This window comes from Poecile atricapillus, chromosome 3 (assembly GCF_030490865.1).
Source record: "Poecile atricapillus isolate bPoeAtr1 chromosome 3, bPoeAtr1.hap1, whole genome shotgun sequence".
In the NCBI taxonomy this organism is placed as follows: domain Eukaryota; kingdom Metazoa; phylum Chordata; class Aves; order Passeriformes; family Paridae; genus Poecile; species Poecile atricapillus.
The window spans coordinates 57,513,905-57,537,072 of NC_081251.1; the positions used below are offsets into that span (position 1 = coordinate 57,513,905).

The 23,168-nt window shown below is 43.9% G+C and overlaps 1 protein-coding gene across 2 annotated transcripts; it reads right to left on the reverse strand.

The window, feature by feature from the left end:
• Nucleotides 1-11,449: 11,449 nt before the first annotated feature.
• PNLDC1 (PARN like ribonuclease domain containing exonuclease 1) lies at nt 11,450-22,874 on the reverse strand. 2 transcript variants are annotated; one of them, XM_058836776.1, is made up of 19 exons: nt 22,748-22,874; nt 22,233-22,284; nt 22,043-22,116; nt 21,059-21,092; nt 20,809-20,932; nt 20,127-20,215; nt 19,744-19,850; nt 18,307-18,386; nt 17,221-17,358; nt 16,585-16,654; nt 16,247-16,332; nt 15,964-16,019; nt 14,858-14,922; nt 13,970-14,023; nt 13,721-13,763; nt 13,095-13,194; nt 12,470-12,645; nt 12,206-12,304; nt 11,450-11,636 (listed from the first exon to the last, which is right to left on the reverse strand). In XM_058836776.1, the coding sequence occupies exons 1-19, from the start codon at nt 22,821-22,823 to the stop codon at nt 11,570-11,572; spliced, it is 1,590 nt and encodes a 529-aa protein (XP_058692759.1). In that variant the 5' UTR covers nt 22,824-22,874; the 3' UTR covers nt 11,450-11,569. The 2 variants fall into 2 exon arrangements, with proteins under 2 accessions (XP_058692759.1, XP_058692758.1); XM_058836775.1 differs by having other exon boundaries at nt 14,858-14,925.
• Nucleotides 22,875-23,168: the final 294 nt, after the last annotated feature.

Here is a 23,168-nt window from a genome sequence, read left to right on the forward strand (position 1 = left end):
CTCCTCTCTTCTAGGATCATTTATTTCTCATATACCAAAGCCAAGCTCAGATGAGGATTTGGAAACACTTCTGGGGAAAGGAGGTGAAGCATTTCATTTTTGGGCATCTGCCCTGCTCTTTTCTGCTTTTGGATAGCTGCACAGTCTGATGGCTGTAGAAGCCAGAGATGTCCTCCTGGGGCTAGGCAAAGGCCTGGGCTGCTGAATCTACTGTTTGACAGCTGATTTGAAAACAAATAGACCTTAAAATAGTATTTCTGCCACCGCATTGGCTGCAAACTTTCAGCCCTGTGTTGAATTGGACCAAGCAGAAGGAACAAAATAAGCAGTACTGAAATGACTCTTCTGCCTCCTTTGTCCACCATATTACTCCAATGTCTACAGCTTTGGGTGTTTCTGTTTCCTTCTTCCTTCTTTATGGCTTTTTTTTTGTTGTTGTTTTTTTCTGCTCTGTCCTTTCTCTCATCATTTCTGCAGCTCTCCCTTGAGATGTTCACTTTCTTCTTTTGAACACCTGAAGTGCCAGATAAGACTTGAGAGACTGGAAATATGGAAAGAAGAATGATGCAAAGATAAAAACTGTAAGGCAAAGAGGCATGGGACATTTTCCTTAACTTCAGTGCAGAGCCATCAAAGCATGAGTAAAACAAATATGGAGAGTGTGGAATGTTCAGGCATCTTCAGTATCTCCCTGCCATGTCCTCTTTGCATTTCTACTCAGCAAGCCACTAGTCTGATGATAACCTGCTTCAGACCCTTCTCCTGTCATACCACCAGCAATTAAAGTTCTTCTTTGTCTACATGCTCATTTCAAACTCACCCGCTGGCTCCAGAGGGCTGCCTTCAGCCTCTCTGACAATGTGCTCCTTCTACCTCAGGGAGAAAATTTATTTTTGTCCAATTGTTTATGTAAAGTCTTTATTTGGTAGAGGTCTTCCAGGACACAGACATACAGACAAAACACAGAATCTCAGAAGTTTATTCTCTTTCCTAATTTAGGCAGAAAAGAAAACCTCTGTCACCTTAACCCTTTAGATACACTGAGCATTGAAGAAATGTTACCTTTTTGGAGGCATTATGCTGTCCCTCCAGTTACATCAGCCCCAGAGCTTGTCTGAGTGCATATGGTGGCCTACCTCAGCTTTATCTTTCACTTTCCTCCCTTAGGGCTCATCTGCAGACTTGGAACACCACTAACACACTTGGCAAAGAAATCATGAGCTGGATCAGCTGGGGGTCCCCTCACCATGAGCACGGTGGCTGCCACTTAATGTCTGCAATTCTTCACATGCATAAGTACCCATTATCTGCAAAAAGTAGCATGCTGGCATTTTTCAAGATAAAAATAATTATGTCTGACACATATCTTAAACATTTTAATTACCACAGTAGCTGCCACTGAAACCTCCAGAAAAGCTCATTCCTTGGCTTAACTGGGATCAGGATCCCACCTGATACTTGCTTGAATGTTGACTTATGCTTTTTGTTCTGAAAAATTAAGGAAAACTGCCTGTGAAGCACACTTTTTCCTCCAGTTAGGAAATGATATGATTACTTCCGTTGGACATTATCTAGAAGTGTCAGAGTGACTGCCTGGCTGACAAGATTGTATCACCTCTAGCATGACAGTGAAACTAGGCTGGAAACTCATCTGGTGCCAGAGGACTATGGCTTCTGGACAGCCTGGAATAAGAAAAGGCAGAAAATCCTGAATACTTTCAGGAAAGAAATTGACCAGCTTAAAGATGGGATTTTTTAATTTATTTTTTTTATTGCAATAAAAAGAAATTCAGCTTTGCAAAGTAAGAGATCTCTTCTAGTCCTACATTCCTTCTTGAGCACATTAATGATCTTACTTCAGTGTAGTGCAAAAAAAAAAGTCAGCATATTCTCCTTTGCATCTCTTCTGCCTTTGGGAATTCTGGATTCAAGTGCTTTTTGTACAGGAGTGGTACTAATAATCTCTGCCTATTTGGCTTTAATCTAGTTCATGAGTATGTCTGTGACTTTCCACGCCAGTGGAGCCTTCAGCATCCTTTTTGCTTCACTTTTCAGGTCTTGCAAGCAAGAGTTGTATGAGAAAGAAGGTGGCTGTCTCCTGTGAGTCTCAGGAGACCATAGCAGCCTCAAAAAATGGTGATAGCAAGAATACACCTTTGTGCCCACAGTTCCTCCTTCACAGGAAACAAAAAAACACGTGAGGCTGCCACAAGGCTCACATTCAGCCCCACCAAGAAGGACAAGGGGGTAGGAGGTGTGGGCGCTGTGAGCATAAAGCAAGAGCCTTTAAAAGCTCTTTGAGTCACTTTACTTACAAGAGAAGAGAAATAATTTTAATTATAATACTGGTTGGCTTATGGTTTTAAATCACTGCTACCTAGTAGCCAATTTTTTCTGTGTCTTTTTTTAATAAATAGAATACACAAATAAGTATTTAAACAGCCTAAAGTGTTTCTGCCATTTCATTCAAAACTCAGCAATCAAATGCACCAAAATAAATATTTCATCCTAAACAATTTTTTTTTATAGTCTCATTTTAAAGAGCAATGGTAGGGTTTTATTCTTACTGATATACTCTAAAAATGCCCTTGCACATTCACTGTTAGGTCTCTAAAAGCAGACTGATAAGGTGGTGCTTAGCCTTTGTTGACAGGAGATAAGCCAGGGCACACTGGGGAAGGTCACAGTGACAGAGGCAGGTACTCAGCCCTTCCTCACAACAGAGGCACTGAGGCTGAGTCTCCTTGCCTTGAGACACAGCCTCGGGGAGCACAAGACCAGGACACAACCAAGCTCTCCCATTTTCTGATGGATATAGAGAACCGATTGAAATCAGCCCACCAGAGCTGGAGAGATCAGTGCTGAACCCCCAGTTGGATCCTTGGAGGCAAATTACAACAAAGTTCATGACTTGTGGGAAATGTAGGACCTATTCTCACCAAACTTTGAACAAACTTTGAACATTATCAGCTGCTTTACCATAAATGGGGTAAAAGATGCTGGGTACTTTGTACTTTTCCAAGTCTGTGTAAATATGAGCGAACTACACTACATAAGAAAAGGCTATCCGTGAATAATACCATGAGCTATCTTTACTTGTAAATTTATACTTGTAAATTTATATTTTAGATATATTATAGATAAACATATATTTATCTATTAACACAGTGCATTAATTACCATTTTGACACAGAGAGATACAGATCACTGTTCTCTAAAAAAATTACAAACTGTGCAGTTACATAAACAAGACTTTATCCAGATGTTGATTTTTTTTCTTTGATGGTAATGACATCTTTATCAGATTGGTTTCCATGTTAAGTACTTAGTTGCTGATGAATCACACTGTAATTCAGGCAATTTGCCAACATGGTTGTATTTCCTGGATCTTTATCAAAAGAGGAGAAGGATCTTTCATTACTTTGGTTTCACTGGGATGGAGGATTTCAGGAAATGAAATTTCCTGAAATTGAGTCTCACAAACTACTTGCTAAGGGCTCTGGGAGCAACAATGCAATAATTATCTTCAGTCATTAATTATCTCATTTTTAACCACTCATAGTTCTCCCCAGTTTGATCTTGTTCATCGCTGTCTAAAAGAGGCCTCCAAACGAGGCTTGACTTTGCCATGGTGGTCAGTGCCATGACATTCCTCATCCTTGCTGTGCAGTCGGACTCACAACCACTGTGAAACAAAGGCTTCCTGCATTGCTGGCACTCAGGCTCGTGTACATTTCTGCTTCATTCAGTGTCACCACCAGCAGTGCAAAACCCCTGGCCTCCTGTGTCAGGGAATGAAAGAAGATAGCTGGAGAAACCATTCAGAGAGCCCTGCAGAAAGCTTTAATGGATGGGATAGGGGGAGCCAGGATGAGCTGGAAACCCAGAAGTTCAGTTACACCCTCCTGAAGGGATGCACTCTGCAGGTGGATGAGTTTTTCAGATTTTTGAGGACTATAAAGACAGCAAATTGATACATATTACCCAAGAAGAGCCACAGTCTTCAGCACAAGTGGATTTGAGGGGGAGGTGAAACCAGTGGCAGGTGGTAGTGTCAGATTCGCAGTGTGACAAAATCAAGCATTTTGCCATTGGCAAAGGAAAGAAGTTTTTGAGGGGAAAAAAGGTAAACTTTACTTTACTAGTCCCAGTTTTTGTGGTGAAAACTCCATTTGTTGGTGAATTTGGGATTCCTTGGAAAAACACCAAAACCCACTAAATCTTCTAAACTTTAATAAGATACAGCATTTCACATCTCAAAAAATAGACCACAAGTAGCTACAGAACAGGATGCTTGGGTATTGCAGGAATAAGGAGCGAAGGAAGGAATGCTCAATCCACCCTACCAGGTAGGCAGCCTGTCCCTAGAAAAATTAGAATCACACAGGATCCCTGCCAGAGTGATTCAAGGGAAATTTCCACACAGAGTATGAACAAGCCAGCTGAGCAGACTGAAATGGGCAGAGAAGCCAGCTCCAGCACAGAGCAGTCTGGGCTGGTTCCTGTGCCTGTGGTGAGCTGGGTGCAGAGTAGTACAACCATGGTTGTATTCAGCTTCCCAGGAGACCTGCCTGACAATAAGACCTTGTGAACACAAAGCCAGTGCCATCCCCACAGTAGAAAAATGTTGGTGTCAGGGGAAATCCATACTTACAGAGGAAGTTGTGTTCATCTCTAAACTTCAGAGGTGTGGGAGGAGAGCAGCAGGAAAGAAACACTGACCCTTACTGAAGGTTGCTGGGTCCGTGTCAGCTGCTCCAGCCCCCTTGCCTGACTCTGGTGGGATTTGTGGTGAATGTGGCAAATTAGAGGGTGAATGTGCAAAACCCTGAGAGAAGTGGTAACCTTCAGCAAGGAAAAACTCCTGTGTGGCTGAAGTTCCAAAATCTCCTGTCTAAAGACTGTTTTCCCCCTGCAGATCATCATCAGCAAACCCTTTCATATCACCTCCAGCTCCCCATCACCTATTCCTGCCCATTCTCTCCAAATCCAACTTTTTCTCCAAGTCTTCTTCCCTGTTAAGGACAAAGTCCATCTCTCTCCTGTGCTTGCTGCTCCAGGGATGTGGTGGGGGCCAAAACTGGAAGAAAAGGGGGACCAGGGTTCACAGATTCACAGAATATTCTGAGTTGGAAGGGACCCACAGGGATCACTGAGTCCCACTCTCAAGCAGATACCCCATACAGACACTGAACCCACAGCCTACATGTTATCAGTACCATGCTGTCACCAGCTGAGCCAATCTCAGGGTCAGGGTCCTCTTGCCCTACGAGCAATGGGGCTGTTAATCCCAGCATGTGTGCCAGGAACTCTAGCACAAATACTCATAGAAACGGCTGACAGGCAAGCACATCTTCCTTGGGAACTGCCTGCAGCAAGGGGATGGGGCGGTGCTTCGTGAAGCCACAGCCCTGCCTCCTGCTCAATTCGAGCCCACCATGAGGCAGCAGCTGGTGACAGGCACTGCTTGTTCCTTCAGGTGCCTCCTTCAGCAGTGACACCACTGGAAGCACGCAGGAAAAGGAGGGTAAGTTCAGCAGGAAGCGGATGTAGACTCAGAGGTGTCTGCCAGACGTACAAGTACTTGGGAGTCTAAAGATGGTGCCAGGTGCCTGTGGACCTGGGAAGAGCTCTGGTTGCAGTTCTGCTCCCCCATCACCGTGCACTACTCTTGTGTTAAGTTACGGCACGTTTAGGACATTGATCAATGCAAGCCATGGAGCAAGAGTATGCCCCCTCACAGGGGTGCCTCTGGCTGCAGAGAGCCCCCAGACACCCCTCACCGAGCAGCCAGACCCAGTCCAGCCCCTGGAGACTGCCCAGCTTCTGGAGGCTGCAGGACCCCAAGGGAGGCCCAGGAGCCCAGCATGTCTCCTGTGGCACTGCTTCCCATGACCCAGTGGCCCTGTGGAACAATTACATCAAGCTGCTTCTGTCCTGCATCCCAGGGGAGGGGGCAAATTTTGAGCACTGCAGGCAGCTGTGGGAGCCTGTGGGTTTTCAAATCCTCACATTTATGTAGGAACAACAAAGTCAATTGTACATGTTTCATGCACAGGACAGATGAGTTCCAGAGTGAACTCTGCCTGTTTTGATTAGGCTGGCTGCTCTTACGAGCAAGCATCTTGTTAAAGGGTGAGGAATTAAGACAGCTGTACCGTTGTTAACCGAAAGCTGGAGGCAAAGCAGGAATTTCTAGCAGCAACTTTTCAAGCTAGGTCAGAACATGTGACAGATCTGTCCAAACACTAGTGCCAAGTTTCATGGGGCAAGTAAAATGGTTTGTATTTCTTCAAAATTCAAAATGAGGATTGCAGATTACTCTTCCACCACTTATAAACACAGGTAAACTCCAGGAGTGTTCATGGGTGGACCAGGTTCAAACTTAGAAGTACTTAGAACAAATTTCCTTAATTTGTGTGCACCTAGGTGATGTTTAATAAGATGTCTTTAAGTTCTAAATACCACTCTTTTTTATTTTCCTTTTTAACTGGATGTGTTTCCCCTGCATAGCAGCTATTACCTTTCACAGATTTCCATCACACAGGTATTTTAAAAGCCAGCCTAACTTACATCACTGACAGGAGGCTCTTTGCCAACACACTTGCTGTTGCCATTTTCTTTTAAAACTTGGCTGAGGAAGATCAATGGATTGACATAGCCATCTCCAGAAACAGGAGAATGAGTGCCAGTATGTGTCTGGAGAGGGTCCTAGGCTGTCCTGCACGGGGAGGAAGTAGTGCAGGAGCCCCATCTTCATCTTACCTTAGGTGAAACATCTGTCTGTTTATATGCTCATTTGGCTGGGGAGAAAGTCCAAGAGGATTCAACTACTCACCTACTTGTTAGCATGCTGATGGGATTTGAATCCACTTTCTCTGAGGATATGAGTCTCATCCCCCTGCCCAAGCTGCAGGGCATCAGTCTGAATGTCAGGTGGCAGTGTTTCTGCATACTGTCTGTGCTTAAAAGGGAGCAACTCCAGCCCAGGTACCCCTCAGAGATGGGACTGTTCCAAGATCCTTCCCAGAAGGGAAGCCCAAAGGCAATCCCATAATACTGAAGCACTGGTTTTGTTAAAACTAGTTAAAACCACAAGCTTGAACTAGGTAGTTTCTTCAGCAAGAGAAAGCATGAGGTGAGACATTAGGCAGAAACTCTCCCTCATCCTCCATGCATGCTGACTACTACAACTCTTCTCCACTTTTCATGGCCTCCTGCCTTGCAACAAACTCACAGCTCCTCAGGGGCCTCTGGAAAAAAATCTTTTCATGGCTTCTGCCCACATAAGTTCTCCTTCCAGTCTGTGCATCACAGCAATCCTTTGCCACCTTCTGTGCCGTTAGCTCCACCTGTCTCTGGGGGCTCAGGTCCTGCTTCCCTCCCCGCTGCTCAGCCACAGTTTTTCTAACACAGCACTGACACACAGTCGTGTGGGTCGCTCTCCACCAGCACTCCTCGGGATGTATGGCAACAGCTCTGCAGGACAGCCAGCACAGGAGTCAGCTGTGCCACATCTCCAGCAAACCAAGGGATCAGAGACCTGGGCTCTCCCCAGCATTGCTGGTCTGTACAGCCTTTACAGAGATGCCTTTCAGATGGCACTGGCCTGATGCAATACTCTCCTTCCAAGGCTCCCTTGTGTCAGACTGGCTACAATCGCCCCCTCTTCCTTAAGCATAAGGGTTGTTGAATGAAATACACTCATGGCATTTCATGCACTACCCCTTCACTCAGCCTTCCTGGGGGATTCTCCAGTGCTGGAGACTACAGCAACCAGTGGAGAGGGGCTGTTGGGAAAAGCCATGGGAAAAAGGGAGATAAAAACCAGAAAATAAAAATCAGATTTGCTGCTGCATATAAAAGAACACCACAAAAATGTGTTAACAGAGCAGTTGCACAGCAGGATCTTCCCATGTCTAAGGCATATGGAAACTTTGTCAGTCACTTCATCAGCACACAAAGTTCTGACCCAGCTGTGGTGCTGCAACCCAGCCAAAGCCATTCTCTTGTGAAAGAACCTCCTGCCAAGGGGCTGAGCACTGCTGGCACTTGGCACCAGGCTGTTGCACTTCATTCATCCAGCAAGACATCTGCAACTTCACCGTTCCAAGGTTTTCTGCCATGATGTCTTTTGAATGAAAACATATTGTGAAGAAGAACTGTTGATTCACACCATTTGAAAGCATAGAAGTTGTCGCCCTGAGACTTAAAGCCTTCTGATAATGTTTTCACAGTTTTAGTTACTTTCCCATGAAAGTTCTACATGCATGGGTTGTTTATCCCATTCCTTCTAAGAAACATCTTTTGATGGATGTTTCTCATGACCAGTGTGCTTGGGAAGGTGACAATTTGATTGTCCAATCCCTGGTCACTGTTGAGAACTTATAAATACTGGAGTCAGAGAATAAAGTGGCCTTTTCCTGTTCTAACACTGCGAGACATTCGTGTGAATAATTTTGTGTCCTTTAGGGACAAGAACTATACAAAATTTTCTTTTACATGAAAAATGTATCTTTTCAGAGAGGTAAATCCTGCTCTCCTGTCCTCCAGTGCCAGCAGGAATCTGGCCTATTACCACTGAAGCCATGAGCAGCAGCAGAACAGAGGACTATTCAGAGATAGTTCTGCCTCTTCCATGCCTTCTCATTGAAGAAGAGATGTTCCATCAAAACCTACATGTTTAATCTTAAACACATTAAAAAATGTCAATATATCAAAAATCAAATTGTTCTTGTAAATAAATATCTTTTGATCTGCAGTGTTCCATTTGCAGCGCTACATTTTTAGCGTACACCTTCACAACTTTAATTTTAACATTTTTTTAATTGAGGGTTGGAATTATCCTTTCAAGCCTTTCAGCTAAAGCACAAATTTCTCACAGTGCTAAGAAGCAGGTGTGCTGTAACTGCTGCTAGGGACTCTGCTGTGGTTTTACTACTGTCTAAAGGAGAAAGGTTTGATTTTCTGAACTGCCAGCCCTCAGAGCAACTCAGAAGCTCTGACATGCATCTCTTCAGGGCCAGAGTTACAAGTAAGGTTGCACCACCATGAATTGGCCTCACAGGATTCTAAACTGTCTCCTATTCCTTTCAGGAGACAGGCAGGAACAGGCATAACCTGAAATACTTTGGATACATCCAAGTCCAATTAGTAAGAATCCCCTAGTGTGGAGCAAAAGCAATGGCTGAGGTTGGAATGGCCAGACTGACATGTTCAGGAAGATTGTGTCTTGATGAACAGCTGGTCAGAAAAACTTGTAGCTCTGTTCCCAGGGCAAATGTCTCTGCTGTGATTTGTTTGACTAGACCCCAGCTAACACATTTCATCGGAACTGACTGCCAGTACATTTCAATAAGCTCTTTAAGAGGCTCTAAGCAGCGAGTGACCCTTGATTATCAGAGAAGGCAACTTGTTTCTCTGAAGTCTTTCCTTGGAAGATCAGAACATAGTCAACTCACTCTGATCTCTTCATGTTTTTACTCTGCACATAAACTTAACTGATTTATACTAGGAATATCTAGTAGTTCTACAGCAATTGTCACTTTCTTCTCCCATCTCTAAAGCAGGAAAATCAAGTCTCTTGATTCACTATACCACATTGCTACATGAGGTGTGTTTGACTCTTGGAAATGGAAAACACATGGTCAGACCCATAGACTATTTCTCCAAAAAGGGTGAGAGGATCTCTACTTTTGTTCATAGGGAAGTGTTCTTCTCTAGAGGGTGAAACGAGAGAGAACAACACTGCAGGGAACTGAGTCATTATTTGTGTGCCACTCTGTCATGGGGTGACTTTACTTTTACTTTAATAGCTTTGGGAGCTAAGGAAGTTGAAGCTGCTGGAGGCTGATTGGAGTCTTTTCTCCTGACCAATTATCGGTCATTTCTGAGAATTGGCGGCGGTTTTAACCATTGAGAAATGAGATCAACTTGTAAACACCACCTTAAGATGTAAAGCCAGGGCTTTAAAGCCAGGAAAAACGCAATTAGCAAATCTAAACCACTACACACTCTGAGAAGAAAATGGGAGGAACAAAATTTAGACAGAACAATTTCTTTGTTACTTCAAAGTGCATGCTCCCTTGGAAACTGCTGAGCTTCTACACGCAACAGCACCTGTATCTTCATGATCCCCAGACTGTAAAGATTAGATGCAAGGGTGGCTTTGTCTCCCCACATTTAAATGCCTAGCTGAATCCAGACCCCAGAGAACAAGAGTATTATGTTTCCCAGATCATAAGCCAAGAAATGTTCTTATGTGAAAACACATCCCAGAGAAAATCTTCCTAAACCTACACAACATAAAGAGCCTGTGCCCTCCTTGACACAAGGGGGATGTCTAATGATGCTAGAAGGCAAACTAACATTACAGAATAAGCAGGGAGACACACTGGTACTTGAAGGAGCACTGTGACACAGAACCCCATCACTGAAGAGTTGTAAAGAGGTCATCAAGAAGTCAGTTACTTGTCTTGTAGGAGCTTGTTTATGAGGCAAGAGCTGTAAACCACAAGCTGTGCAGAACTCAAGAACCACATCTGAAGATGCGCTGCCCTTCTCTCCTCAAGAGCAGCAGGCCCTCAGCAGCAGAGAGCACGTGATCCTCCGGCACACCGCTAAGCTGTGCTGCTGCCTTAAGGCCCCCTGCAGCAACTCCCACCTTACAGTCAATTAAAGGCAGATCCTGCCTTTTAGGTGAGCATGGGCCCCATCCAATTAAGTCTGACTAATGACATCTAGGAATCATTATATGGAAACCCTGGATCAACAAGTTATTTTTAAGAAGAGAAGAGATTAATAAGAAAAAATCTCAGAAGACCAAATTCCCTGGATTGACAAACATTCCTGGTATATCAAGAGAAACTGATGCACAAAGCATGTCTCACGCTATTTTGGATAAAGGACTGCTCACATGCTCTGCTCTAGAAGCAAACAGAAATGTGTGCTGACTCACCTGATCTCTGCATACTCCACAAATTAGAACCTGATAAATTCCACTTATCTGTGTCAAACTTCAATTACACTGCCACTGAAAATACCAGTGCATGATACTACACTGACAGCACTGCAAATCATTTATTACTCACCCCAGAATCTGTCATGAGCCACAAGAGTGGTTTCTCCATCAACTCTGCCCATTTTCATTTGGTAGTGACATTTCCCTGCTTTACAACTGAAACTAAAAACAGCATCTTTCATTTCATAACTTCCCGAACTTTATCAGAAATGTGTTTTATGCAGTACTGCCACTGGGAACAAACTGAGGGTCTGAATAGCTGTGAAGAACCTATACAGGACCAAAGTAAATTAGACATTGAAACAATCATCTCCCCCTTCAGGAGATGGTGTTTTGAGCAGATTACAGAATACCACAAATTGCAAACCAACACACCCCCTTTAAAATACACATTTCCAAGAAAACAATTCAAACAGTAATCATGGCTTTGGGGTTTTTTTTTGTTCAATTTTTTCTCATATTTTATTGAATGAAACAAAACAAAACAGACAAACACAAGAAATAAGATCAGTGTTCTTCACATCTCATCTCTACAGCAGTCCTTTAGAGTCAACAGCTATGAGCTCCTCCGAGCACAAAGGCCAACAGAGACCACAGTGCCACAACACCAGAGATTCTAAGAGTCAAGAATAATAAAATGCTGTTAGGCTACTTATATTTACAGCTTAATTTTGTGTTTATTAAGCACTTAGATTCCTTTCCAAACCATGTCAAGGCAGAAATTCACCTTCCATGAACATCAGGCACCACCTCAAAAGAGGGGTGCACTTTGAATCTAGAATTCTCTTCCACTACCAAGCTTTCAGCTCAGCTGTAGGAAGAAAAACCCCACATCCATCCCACACCTGAGACTCTGCCTCCATCTCACCAAGCTTATTAGTGCTGGTGCTACAGCTCACAAGATTACCACTTCTCTGCTGTGACAGCACAAACATAGTTTTGTGCTATCCAAAGGGTAACATTCCTGGGTTAATCATGAGTGAGACTAAAGTCCAGTCACCCAGGGCTGAAAGCTCACAAGCAGCCACCCAGCTGTCGGCAAGCAAACCTGCTTCTGAGTCCCCTGTTTCTCCGAGGGGCTGGCAGGAACACACTGCTAACACGTGGCAGGCTGCTGCTGTGCCAGGGCCTCGGACCTGAAAGGAATGCTTCCCCCTACCCCATTCCCGTGCTCCTGCAACTCACTGCAGCAGGCAGTTCACACTCGGCGAGTGCCTCCAGTGGCGATAGATGGAGACCTGCAGGTGAGGGTGGTGCCTGTAGTCCCGCAGGACGAGCCTGACGCTGCAATGAAAGCACAGCTTGAGCTCAGCCCGAAGGCTGCTTACAGCACGCCACAGCTCAGGACAGGAATTTCTATCCAAGAGCTGTCATTGCAAAGAGAGCTAGGGACAAAGGTCTGGATCAGAGGAAGAAAGGACTGAAAATTAAGACTTTCTGATCACTTACTGCTTGTATTTCTGGGAGAGCAGAACAAACTGGTTCTTTGAAAGCCGTCTGACATCAAAGCGACAGCGGGCTTTAAACTCTTGGTAAATCTGTCCCTCGGTCAGCCCTGGCCAGCCTCGGACATGAACAACCAAGGCAGGGGGATGACGGCAAGGAGCATCTTCCCCAGACAAATTCTGGAAAATGTACAATATTGAGACATACCTGAATTTGGAAATACTACAGAGGCATTATTAATATAATCAGAAAATATGCAGAACATGACAAATAAATGACAGTATAATAATGCCGTTGGTGTAAAAGTTGGGGTTTTTTTGCCCCAAGATTCATTTAATATCATCATAAAAGCAAACTGTCATGCCTACCTAGGAGAAAAACTACCTGAGAAACAGCAATGTAAACTGGCTAATGCCACCTTACAGAATAACATCATGAATACATTTTGCAAAGCAGAAATTCAGCTCACTGGCCATTTTAAAAGGTCCACTGCATCACTTGTATGAGGACAATTTCTGCCAAGGTGGGCCCCAGCACCAGTGGATTCCTCTCCTCCAAGGAAGCTATCAAGTAGGCTACTGACCTATGCACCCCACAAACAGGTCACAGACCTGCAATTCATACGCACAATGCTTGAAACACCACCTCGGATGAAATTCACTTTGTTCACATGCTCAGCTAACACGGTGAGATACTGCGAGAAAGAAGGATCAGCCTCCACTGCATCACTGAATCAGAAAACAAAAGAGAACAAAGTTTTGCTTCTCCAGTGCTGCACTGCTACATAGTGTCAAGCTCTTCAATTTGTGACAGAACAGATATTTCAGATCTTAGTATCTTCCTACAGAAGACAAAAAGCTACAAGAAAAGAGAATTTAACTGAAGGCACTGATTCACAGAGATTTCAAAAATGGAAACTAATGGAAAATTATTTGACCCTTACCCAAGTGAACTGAACTTGAGAGAGCTTGTTCAAGAATAAAGAAGTCACAGTGTCATTTCCCAACCTCTCAGCCCTGATCACATGGCCCTGATTTCATTTTTAAAATGTCAGCTTTGACATAAAGCTACTACTTTCAGATTTATAAAATAAAAATCTAATTACAACATGACATTTCCAATGACACTTTCTTTTGTCCAAAAGGAAGGCCAGCCTGTGAAACAAAAAGTCAGCCAGAGCAAACGGAGGACTCTTTTCCATAGGAAAACATCCCATGTAGTGCAATTTTCAGTCAACACTTAAGCATTACTCACTCTGTGGATCTGCACAGTAGCAAATGAGCTGACATCAGAAGAACTAGAGAAAGGAATAATGAGGTAGCATTAAAAAAAACCTAGAGAAACACAGCAAAATACATAGAAAGCAAAAATGCATTGAAGTGCAGCTAAGTTACTAACAGCAACAGACTGTATATAAACAAATATTTCTTAGCATCAAATAGATCTAAAGAGAAGGAAAAGACTGTCAAATCCCAACTGAGGAGTTTTTAAGAAGCACTTTACCTGAACCACAGAGAAATGCATCATAGCCTGCCTCATGAGGACATTTCTTCTCAGCTGTAAGTGTCCAACAAAATCAGTAAGAAGTAAACACATCCAGCATGCTGTGAAAACTACTACACTGCAGAATCCTAATTCATAAGGTTCTTTTCCCCCTCCCCTCAGCTCTGTTTCCTTCCTCACCCTGAAAACTTTACACTCATTAAAAAGTCTGTTCTTCTAACATGCATTTTAAAACAGCACCAAAAAAGAAGCAGCAGTTACATGAATGTCTGAAAAGCTCAGCAGGTTGCACATTAAAAAATTTTAACTTTCATGAAAGTCTAAAACAAACTGTGTCATCTATGTTATTGATGGCATGGGGACCATTTCAAAACACAGGAGGCCCTGTGCTGCAGGACACGATGCTGCCAGGAGAAGCCAGAAAACACCTGCCTCACAGCCAGTATCACACCATGTCCTGGACACAACCTCCTGCATAGGCATCACTAACCCTGCACACCAGCCACCAAACTCCTGCTGCTTTGCCGTTAGCTCCTTTTACTTTCCCTTCTAAGACAGCTGTTTCCCACCTCCCCTTGCCCTTTCCAAGGGCTCCTGACTCTTCACAGCACAAGTCAGATTCAGATCAGCCCAGCGTAGTGTAAATGGTGTCTGTACCAGCAGCATGAGGCAAACCTGCCCTGCACTACCCTCAGCAGCTACCAGGGATGTGCAAAATACACGTCTTAGGAGTCCAGGCTTTGGGTCTGGACAAAAATGTGTATCAGCAACTCTGGGCAAATTCAGCTGATCCACTGGCATTCCCTCATGCTCTACATGTGGTCATTCATGGAGTACAACAAACCTCTTTTGATCTATCCGACTGTGAAGATTTGCTTAAGAACATACCGTATCTTGAGCAGCCACTTGCAAGAGCTATAACAGGGCACGGTGGACCTTTGGGATTTAGGTTGCTGCTGAAGACAAGTGGATGTGTGAGATTTTTATCTTTCCTCAGCATGTTAGAGAAAAGTTACTGTTGTCTAGTGACCTGTCACTTCAGAAAAAGCTACTGGAGACTTTAAAATGAACTTTGGTAGGCCTCTAGGAAAAGGCCAAAATACTTAGTTGAGTAATATCTACCAGTTTTCTTCCTGAAAATTAACCCCTAAATACTTCCTTAGTCTCTTCTCTCACTCAAAACTTGTAAGCAGCAAATCTGTTCTAATTGCATACCCAAAAAAAAAAAAAAAAAAAGCGAGCAAAACTGCAGGGGAAGAGGTTGACTAGATGGTTCTATTTGAATGGTGAACCCTAGAGGATAAACAGATACCACTGGAATGACTGAAATAAAAGAAAGAATGATCAAGCAGAATATGCAGTCTGAAATTGCTAACAAACAAACCCTCAGAATCCCAGTACTGTTTTTAAAAAAAATAATAATTTTTCATCTTCTTCTTGGGACTAGGAGGTAATGGGGAACAGGCAAAATTTTCCTTTCCTTAGCAAAATTGACGTGGAAAAAACTAATTCACAAAAGAAGTGTGAAATAAGTCTCCTACCACATCATGACCAAGCTCATGAGACACAACATCTACTCATGTGCTCCATTTGAACATTGTCTTTGGTTACGGCTTTGGGCTCAGTGCAGCCCTCTCTTAGGACAGGCATTTGAAATTAGGATGTATTTTCACCAAGAGCTGAATCTTACTCATTTCAGAACATGACATAAGCAAAATATTTCTCAAGTTGTGTGTACAGCTATATGCAAACCAAATTTGTGACCAATAAAATGGTGATTCAGTGCAAGAAGTGACTCAGAACAAATAATTTACTACACAATTCCTTTATAAGAAAGATGTGCAAATCCTTTGCTCTTAAATTTATAAAGACAAGGATCCAATTGAAAAACATTTGGAGGAGGGAAAGTATGAACATGGGAAACGGCTGAATGTGAAATTATCTTTCCAAAGAAGACACAGGGATTGCTGAAAGCTCTACTGGCCACTGCTTACCTGCACAAAACTGCATATGCCTCTGAAAGACTGGATACTCGAGGAAACAGACATTTCTATAAAAAAGACTGTATTAGAAAACCAACCACGACAGACCTTATGGTGAATTCAATGACTTGCATCGGCAATTTGTTAAATGAGATCTAAAATTAGAACTTCTCAAGGTAACACTGAGAAACGGTTGCAGTTCTGTTAGCATCACAGGGCACTGAGGAAAGATATCTTCTTTCTCTTGGGTGAAACACAAGTTTGAACTCCAAACAAAAAAAATTGTGCATCTCACCTTCTGCACAGACTTTGTTACAGTCTTGGTGTCTATGATGATGGGAAACAGGGTGTGAATGTTCCTTTTAAACTCCTCATAGCTCTCTGAAAGCAAAGCACATGTGGAGAAAGGCATCAGGACACTGGGGAAAATCCAATGGAATCACAAAGTAATAGGAAAGAGAAGTGACAGCAGGCAACGATGCCCCCTCCAGCATTTAGAATTCAGAAGAGGCAACCAGCCCTGCTGCTTGCTAAGCCCTGCAGGTGTCTGTGGTGGCAAATGGCCACTGCACCTCTTGCTCCACCCCCAGTGCAAAGGCAGCAGCCCAGGACAGCAGCTACACACAGCAGTACCTGGGAGAGGCCTGTAGAACTTGTCGTGAAGATGCATAAGGTCCATGAGCATGTTGTGTCCCACCAGGGGCTACGGGAGGAATATAAACATAGCAGCCCATTGGAGCACATTTCTGAAGAGAGCTCAGAGATAAACAACACAGGCACACTCAACAGCTGTAACCCTTTCCTCCAGCACACGACATCCACACACGCTCGCACAGGAGTCATTCAGGCTGCAAGGCTCACAGGACTACAGCCTGCAGGAAATGAGACTTGTGGACTTTGTGAGAGGGTATTGTCTCAGCAGCATTCCATTTCCAGTGGACCTAAAGGGCTAAGCAGATTCTCAGTTCAGCTGAACAGGATTCCAGCCATCACATTTATATGCTCACTCACTAAGGCAGGGATGGTCTTCGCTACACATGCTGCTCTAAAATCCATTTGATAAGCTGCATACAGAACGTAAGAATTTCCACACAAAGACCAGCAATCCACGTGCTCCAATAAAATGGTCTGTCACATGCTGAAAAGCACATCTTGCCCAAAAGGCAAGAATCTGCTCAGCTTTCTTAGATGGTGACTCAAACTTTAACACCAGGATTTTTAATATTGCATTTAACACATCAAAATTAGAGTAGGGTTAAGGCATTTTACCTTCTTGGCTTTAACAAGTATATGGAAGAGGTTGGTGAAGCCCCGGGCAGACAGGAGAATGAGCTTTTTCTGACAGTGGTCATAAGAAGAGTTCTCCAGAAGCTGACGATGCTTTGGACTCACTTTTTTCACCATTACCTGGAAAGAAGAGTCAGTGACGATCTCAGCCTCCCATGTTAGTTGTATGTACATTGCTTACTGGGGTTCAGTAATGCTGAGGTCAAGTTCAGCTTCAAGGCACTCAAGGACAGAAAAACTGCATCCCTTGGGACTTTGGGACTGTCTCACTTCCATATGGAGATCAGTGCTCCAGTAGCTAAACAGGCCTGCTCAAAGTGAGTGTTAATTGTGCTTCTCTACTTAAAAGGATGATTCCTACCAAAGGAAGGTATCATGGTTTTTTGAGCACCTAATTAATGAACCTAATTCAATTTAACTTCATACCAATATTGTAAAGTTCATGGTACCAAAAACCCAGAAAGAAACAGCAATCAGAAGCTGAGTCCCCAAAGTCAATGCTTCAGATGAGAAGGCTGGGTAAATATAACATTCCAAGGACACTGGCTATCAGACCAAAGTAGGACTAATGCGAAAAAAAATATTTCTGTAAGCTAAATCTAAGAAACTGATTGGTATCATACTCATAACCATGTTTGAGATGTTCACAGCCATAGTTTTAATACAGAAAATATTGCACCAAATGTAAAATACCAGTAGTGAATAGCAAAACAGCAAATAACACAGAGTAAAAGTCTCCAAAGCAACTCTGTGGCAAAAGTCAACAAAAGAAAACCACAAAAAAGGCTAAAACTGTACACTCTTGTGGAGGTATTGAAGGAGGGACTTTTATATTAAGTCTGAAGACACAGACAGGATGCCTCCAGAAGAGCTCCAAGGACAAGCACTTCCATTTAAAGGGATTTTGGGGCTACAGGACAAACAGAAACCAGAGCTGCTCAGTTTTCTGTATCCCTTTTCTTAGGATCACACAATCAACATTTCCTTTGTCATTGTTTCCACCTCCTCCTTCACCCTATCTATCCAGAGAGAAATCCTCTTTTCAAAACGTCCACATTTCCATCTCACCTTCTTGTCTCCAAGAGGCTCTGTCCAAACATTTTCAAGAGCCTGCCTCAGAACCAGCTGAACTTCAAGCATATGATAGCCTATGACACAAGAAAAAAAAAAAAAAACAAAGAAAAAAAAAAGAAGAAAAAGAAAAGGCAGTAAGAGCTTCAGAGGTGCAGACAAGCCCATTAAGGAACACACATCATTCCTCTAGAGAGACAGACTGACCATGTGCTTCTCCCCCAACGTATACAAAATAGTCTTCAACATATGGTCCTGGTACATTACTGTACACAATGACAGAAACAAAACAAACAAAAAATACAGACACACACACACACACATAAAAAACCCAAAACAACAACCACAAACCCACAGAAATAAACAAAAAAACTGCCAAAAACCAAAAATCACAGTGAAAATTTCAGGCAAATGAGCTTTTGTAAGGACACGGAGGAAAGGAAAAGACTAACTGAAGAGGGAAGAAGGCTACTACACTGAAAAAGATGCTCTCTGTTTTGGACAGTTTCAGAGCAACAGACCCAGAAGCCAAGCACACAAAGGGTACCAATGCATTTTCCCCCACAGCTGATAAGGAATTAACCCTATCCTCTTCTGCATAGCATTAAAAGAGACACCTGAATCAGTCTTCTTGCTTACTTAAATAAACGTCTTTCTTATCACAGGTGCTCACCAGTGCCAGACTCTATTAAAACATCGGTATCATATCTAGCTGACAAAGCAGATAAAAAGCACAGCACAATCTCCACCCCTCCTATTGCATACTCTGCAAAAAAAGTCAACAGACAAAGCCTTGAATACTCTGGTTTTCCTAATCTTTTCCATATTTTATTCCCTGACCTAGAAGATTAAGCTGTGGGTTCTGTGAATAAACCTACAAATTATTCCCTGCAAAAATTCCCTGTTCTTCAAGCCAGCACAGAAGTTCCTCAGCTCTGCTACAGTGCTCCCAAAACCTAACACAAGGGGTAAGTAGCCTGTTAATTCCCACTGGCATGTATGTGTCTCCATGAGGCTCCCTGTTGCTCCACATGACAGGGACTAAGCTCTGAAAGGAGAGGAAGAAAATCAACAAAAAGCCAGATCACCCAGGATTTAAAACATGTAAAACCTTATCCTGATTCAGAGTAACTACAAATTCCCCAGTTGCTGCTCAGAAGAAGCACAAAATGGAAGTCAATTATCACAAAGCATGCTCGAAGCATCCAAACATCCACTTCTACTTCAGAAAGACCCACCACCCCAACAGAGCAGAAAAGCAGAGCCCAAGTATAAACTGGGGTAAAGAGTTGTAAAGGCAGGATGGGCACTGGTGCTTTCCCTCTCAGTAGAGCAATTTAACAGAAGAAAGGACAGTTATAGCCCCAGAAGTTCACAAGAAATGATGAAGCCACTCAGAGCCCACAGGTGTCCAAGACAGGCACTATTTCATACCATTCAGATCCTGCAGAATCATAGTATCCTCTTCTTTTGCTGCAGCTATCCAAGAGGTCACTTCATCAATAGCTTTCTTCAGGACATCCCTGTTTGCATTATTAGCACTGGATGAGGGGAAAGAGGCAATGTGAGAAATGCTCTTTACAGGCAAAGCCTTGTGCCTTGCTATAGGAATGCAAAAGCATCATTTCCCAACATGCACCCAAATCTTCACATAACATCCTGCGATCTCAATCTTCCTTCAGACACCACAGCATGCTGGAACAGCGGGCAGCGAGGTGTTCAGACCAGCAGGTTTCAGTATTTCTATGAAAAGTGATCTGAGTGAAGCTGAGCCATGAACTCAGTACTGAGGAGGCACATCTCTGAGAAGTGCTCACCTGCAGACTTTCCAGGTACCTGCTAAGAGGTGCTGCCTAAGGATCTTCTCCTGTACCTCATTCATGTATGGGATTCCATCTTTGAGAAACTGAGGGGAGAGGAAATGCCAGCTTGGTTACATTCCCCTGGATTTTCTCACAGCACATTAGAGAATTGGCAGGTTAGTCAGGACAAACAAACTGTAAGCAATACAACAGGTATGGAGGAAAGAAAAGGATATCTGTCAACTGTAATAAATTTTTTTGCTCTTCTTTCACCTTTCCTTTAATAAGATGCTTCCAAGAGTCAAGAACTCAGACACCTCCTTGCAAAACAGTACTCTTACAGGATGACAAAGTCTCTATTTTACGGGAAATGTGGCAACATAGGATGCTGGTAAACAGATACTTCTGAACCTTCATGGAAAATAAAGACACCCCCAGTGTTTAGTAAATCCTTAGCTCACCAGAGACAGGTTTTTGGGGTTTTTTTGAGGAAGGCTGCCTGTCTGAGACTGCCGAGGATGTCGTTATTGCCTTCAGTGTTCAGCACTCACTACCCCAGTTCATAATCAACTGCATGATGCGTCCATACTTTAGGATGCTTCTATTTACCCCAGAAACATAACATTTAGGGATACTAATCATTTCTTCTGCAGTTGCACGGATTTCCTCTGTTCTGCATTTCTAGCAGATTACATACCTTGTTGTAGTCAAAGCCATAATGAGACAGGAACTGAATACTAGATGCAGAGAGGGTAAATTCGACATCCCTTATTCCCAGTGTTGAGGGAAAGAGAAAAAAGTTGTACGAATGCACCACATACCTAAAATGAAAAGAATAAATATCTCTAGAAGATAATTACAAGACATAACTCCACCCAAAGGGAATTACGGAAAAAATCTCTAGTGCACTATCCTCATTGCAACATAAAAACTACTTTTTTACTTACTTGTTTGAATTTTCTGCTGAGAATATTGCCAGCCCTAAAAGAAAGAAACCTCTATTGAGATGGCAACGTTTAGCTGTATGTCTACAGATAGCATGCAAATTAGATAGGGGATGTGGGGAATCCTTCAAGAAATACATGTTTTCCATTCACGAATTCACTGTGCCAATCCTTGCAGCAACTGCCAGGCCACTCCCTGGATTCCTGAGAGCTGAAGGGGACAACCTTTCACTGCTATGTGGGAAATGGAGTCAAATCTGAATTAAATAACAAACAGACTGAGCAGTGGGCAAGAGGTGAGATGGTGATGAGTCTTTGACTGTGCATACACAGATGAGTATTTGACTGTGCATACACAAATGAGTATGCAGATTCAACTATACCACAGTAAGGTTTGGAACAAGCTAGGCACCACAGAGGACTGAAACATGGGTTTTACTTCTCAGGTTCTTTTTTCTTCTGCTAATCCCTAAAAGGCACATTAAGACCTTACATACCCCAAGACTTTGAACAATATTTCAAACTTTTTTCGAGCCAGCTTCTTGACTCCTTTCTTAACTGTCAATAGCCCTCCTCCACAGGCCCTTTCTCATGCTGATTTGTTATTTTAGGAATAACAAAAATAGCAGCCTTCATTATCCTCAGAGTCCCCTTACTCATAACGCACCGTATCAAATGAGACAGCTTTGAACAGGAACTGCCGTCATATGCTTCTTGCTCACATCCTCTGATTTAAAAGCCTTGTATTTATAACTGACCTTTAAATATGGTCAACTTTAGACCAGTAAAAACTATATAGCCCACCTGACTTTATATGATTTATTAAAAAGCTGATAAACATCAGAGGGGAAAAAAAAACCCCAACAAGCAGATGTCTCTCAAATGAGTGAATTAAGGCCAGAGTCACCTGCATGACGACCTGTTAGCAAAAGGCCAGTTACCTGTACGACCTCGGGAGATCACTTTCCATGTCAGAGCAGCACTTACCAAGCTGAGCAAGAGTGAAGCGCTGAACACTCTGCCTGGCCTTCACATACCGCTCCGCAGGGGAGTCAAACAGGCTAGGAACAAAACCAGAATTGGGGAGAGTGGACACATGAAGGGTTGCTACGCACAGGTTGTTCTCACAGGGCTAGAGCAACAAGTCTCCCTCACACTTCAAGTCCAACACCTTTACCTGGGCTCGTTGTTTTGTAGAGAATGCAAACCAGTAAACTCCATATCAAGGGCTGTTGAGGTGGAAAGAACACAAAAGAATCTGAAATTTGAGGCATGCGCTTCACCAGCACCAGGACGGCGGCTCTCAAACGCTTCTCTTCACCGTAATCTTTGTCAAAGCACAGGAAGCAGGCTCAAGAGCAGCGGGGCTTACACCTCCAGCCGCCTCGTTCCTGAGGCAGGGACACCTTCCCCACGCCCTCAGAGGGGCCTGCCTCACCCTGTGCAGTGTTCGTGCCCCCACCCCGAACCCTTAACACCCCCGGCCCCCAGCACGCCGAGCCGAGGCCAGCACCGCAGCCGGGGCTCCCTTTCCAGCCTCGGCTGCCTGTTTGAATCCCCGCGCCTCAGCGCTCGCTGTTCTGGGCGCAGCAGCGCCATTATCGGCTGCAGTACCCCTCAGTGCCCGGGACCCTACGTCGGGCATGGGCCGAGGGCAGCACTGGGGCCGTACGAGACGCCCCGGACGCTCACCCACGAAGGCGGCGCGGAGGATGAGGCGCCTGAGGCGCGGCAGGTGCCGGGCAAAGCCCTCCGCGCCCACCTCCATCGCCGCCCTCCCGAGGCCCGGCCCGGCCCGGCGCGCCTGCGTGCCCGGCGCTGCCCCGCGGGGCGGGCCCGATCCGCAGTAAGGGATGGGAAAGGCAGCGCCGCGGGAGCTTCGAGAGTCACCCGAGCGGCGGGAACAAAGGACGGGGAGGTTTAGGCTGGAAATTGGAGAGGCTGAGAAGGCGCCCGCCACAGCCCGCGCTCACGGGGAGCGCAGGGGCAGCTCCTACTGCGTGTCTGCCGGAAATGCAGGTCGCACAGAGGCCGTCACTATCTGACAGTTGTTATTATTATGAACCAATAACTAGGTAAAAAGTGGGTTTTTTTCATTATGTCAGTCGAACAG

Bases quoted from the DNA above. Each gene is read 5' to 3' on its own strand.
- PNLDC1 (XM_058836775.1), bottom strand. From the start codon at position 22,823: ATGGAGGTGGGCGCGGAGGGCTTTGCCCGGCACCTGCCGCGCCTCAGG. The intron at 18,387-19,743 runs GTATGAAATAGT...CTTGTGTCATAG, and splicing joins GATTCTGCAGGATCTGAATG to GCTATCATATGCTTGAAGTT. The intron at 16,020-16,246 runs GTGAGATGCACA...TCTTTTTTATAG, and splicing joins TAACAAAGTCTGTGCAGAAG to AAATGTCTGTTTCCTCGAGT.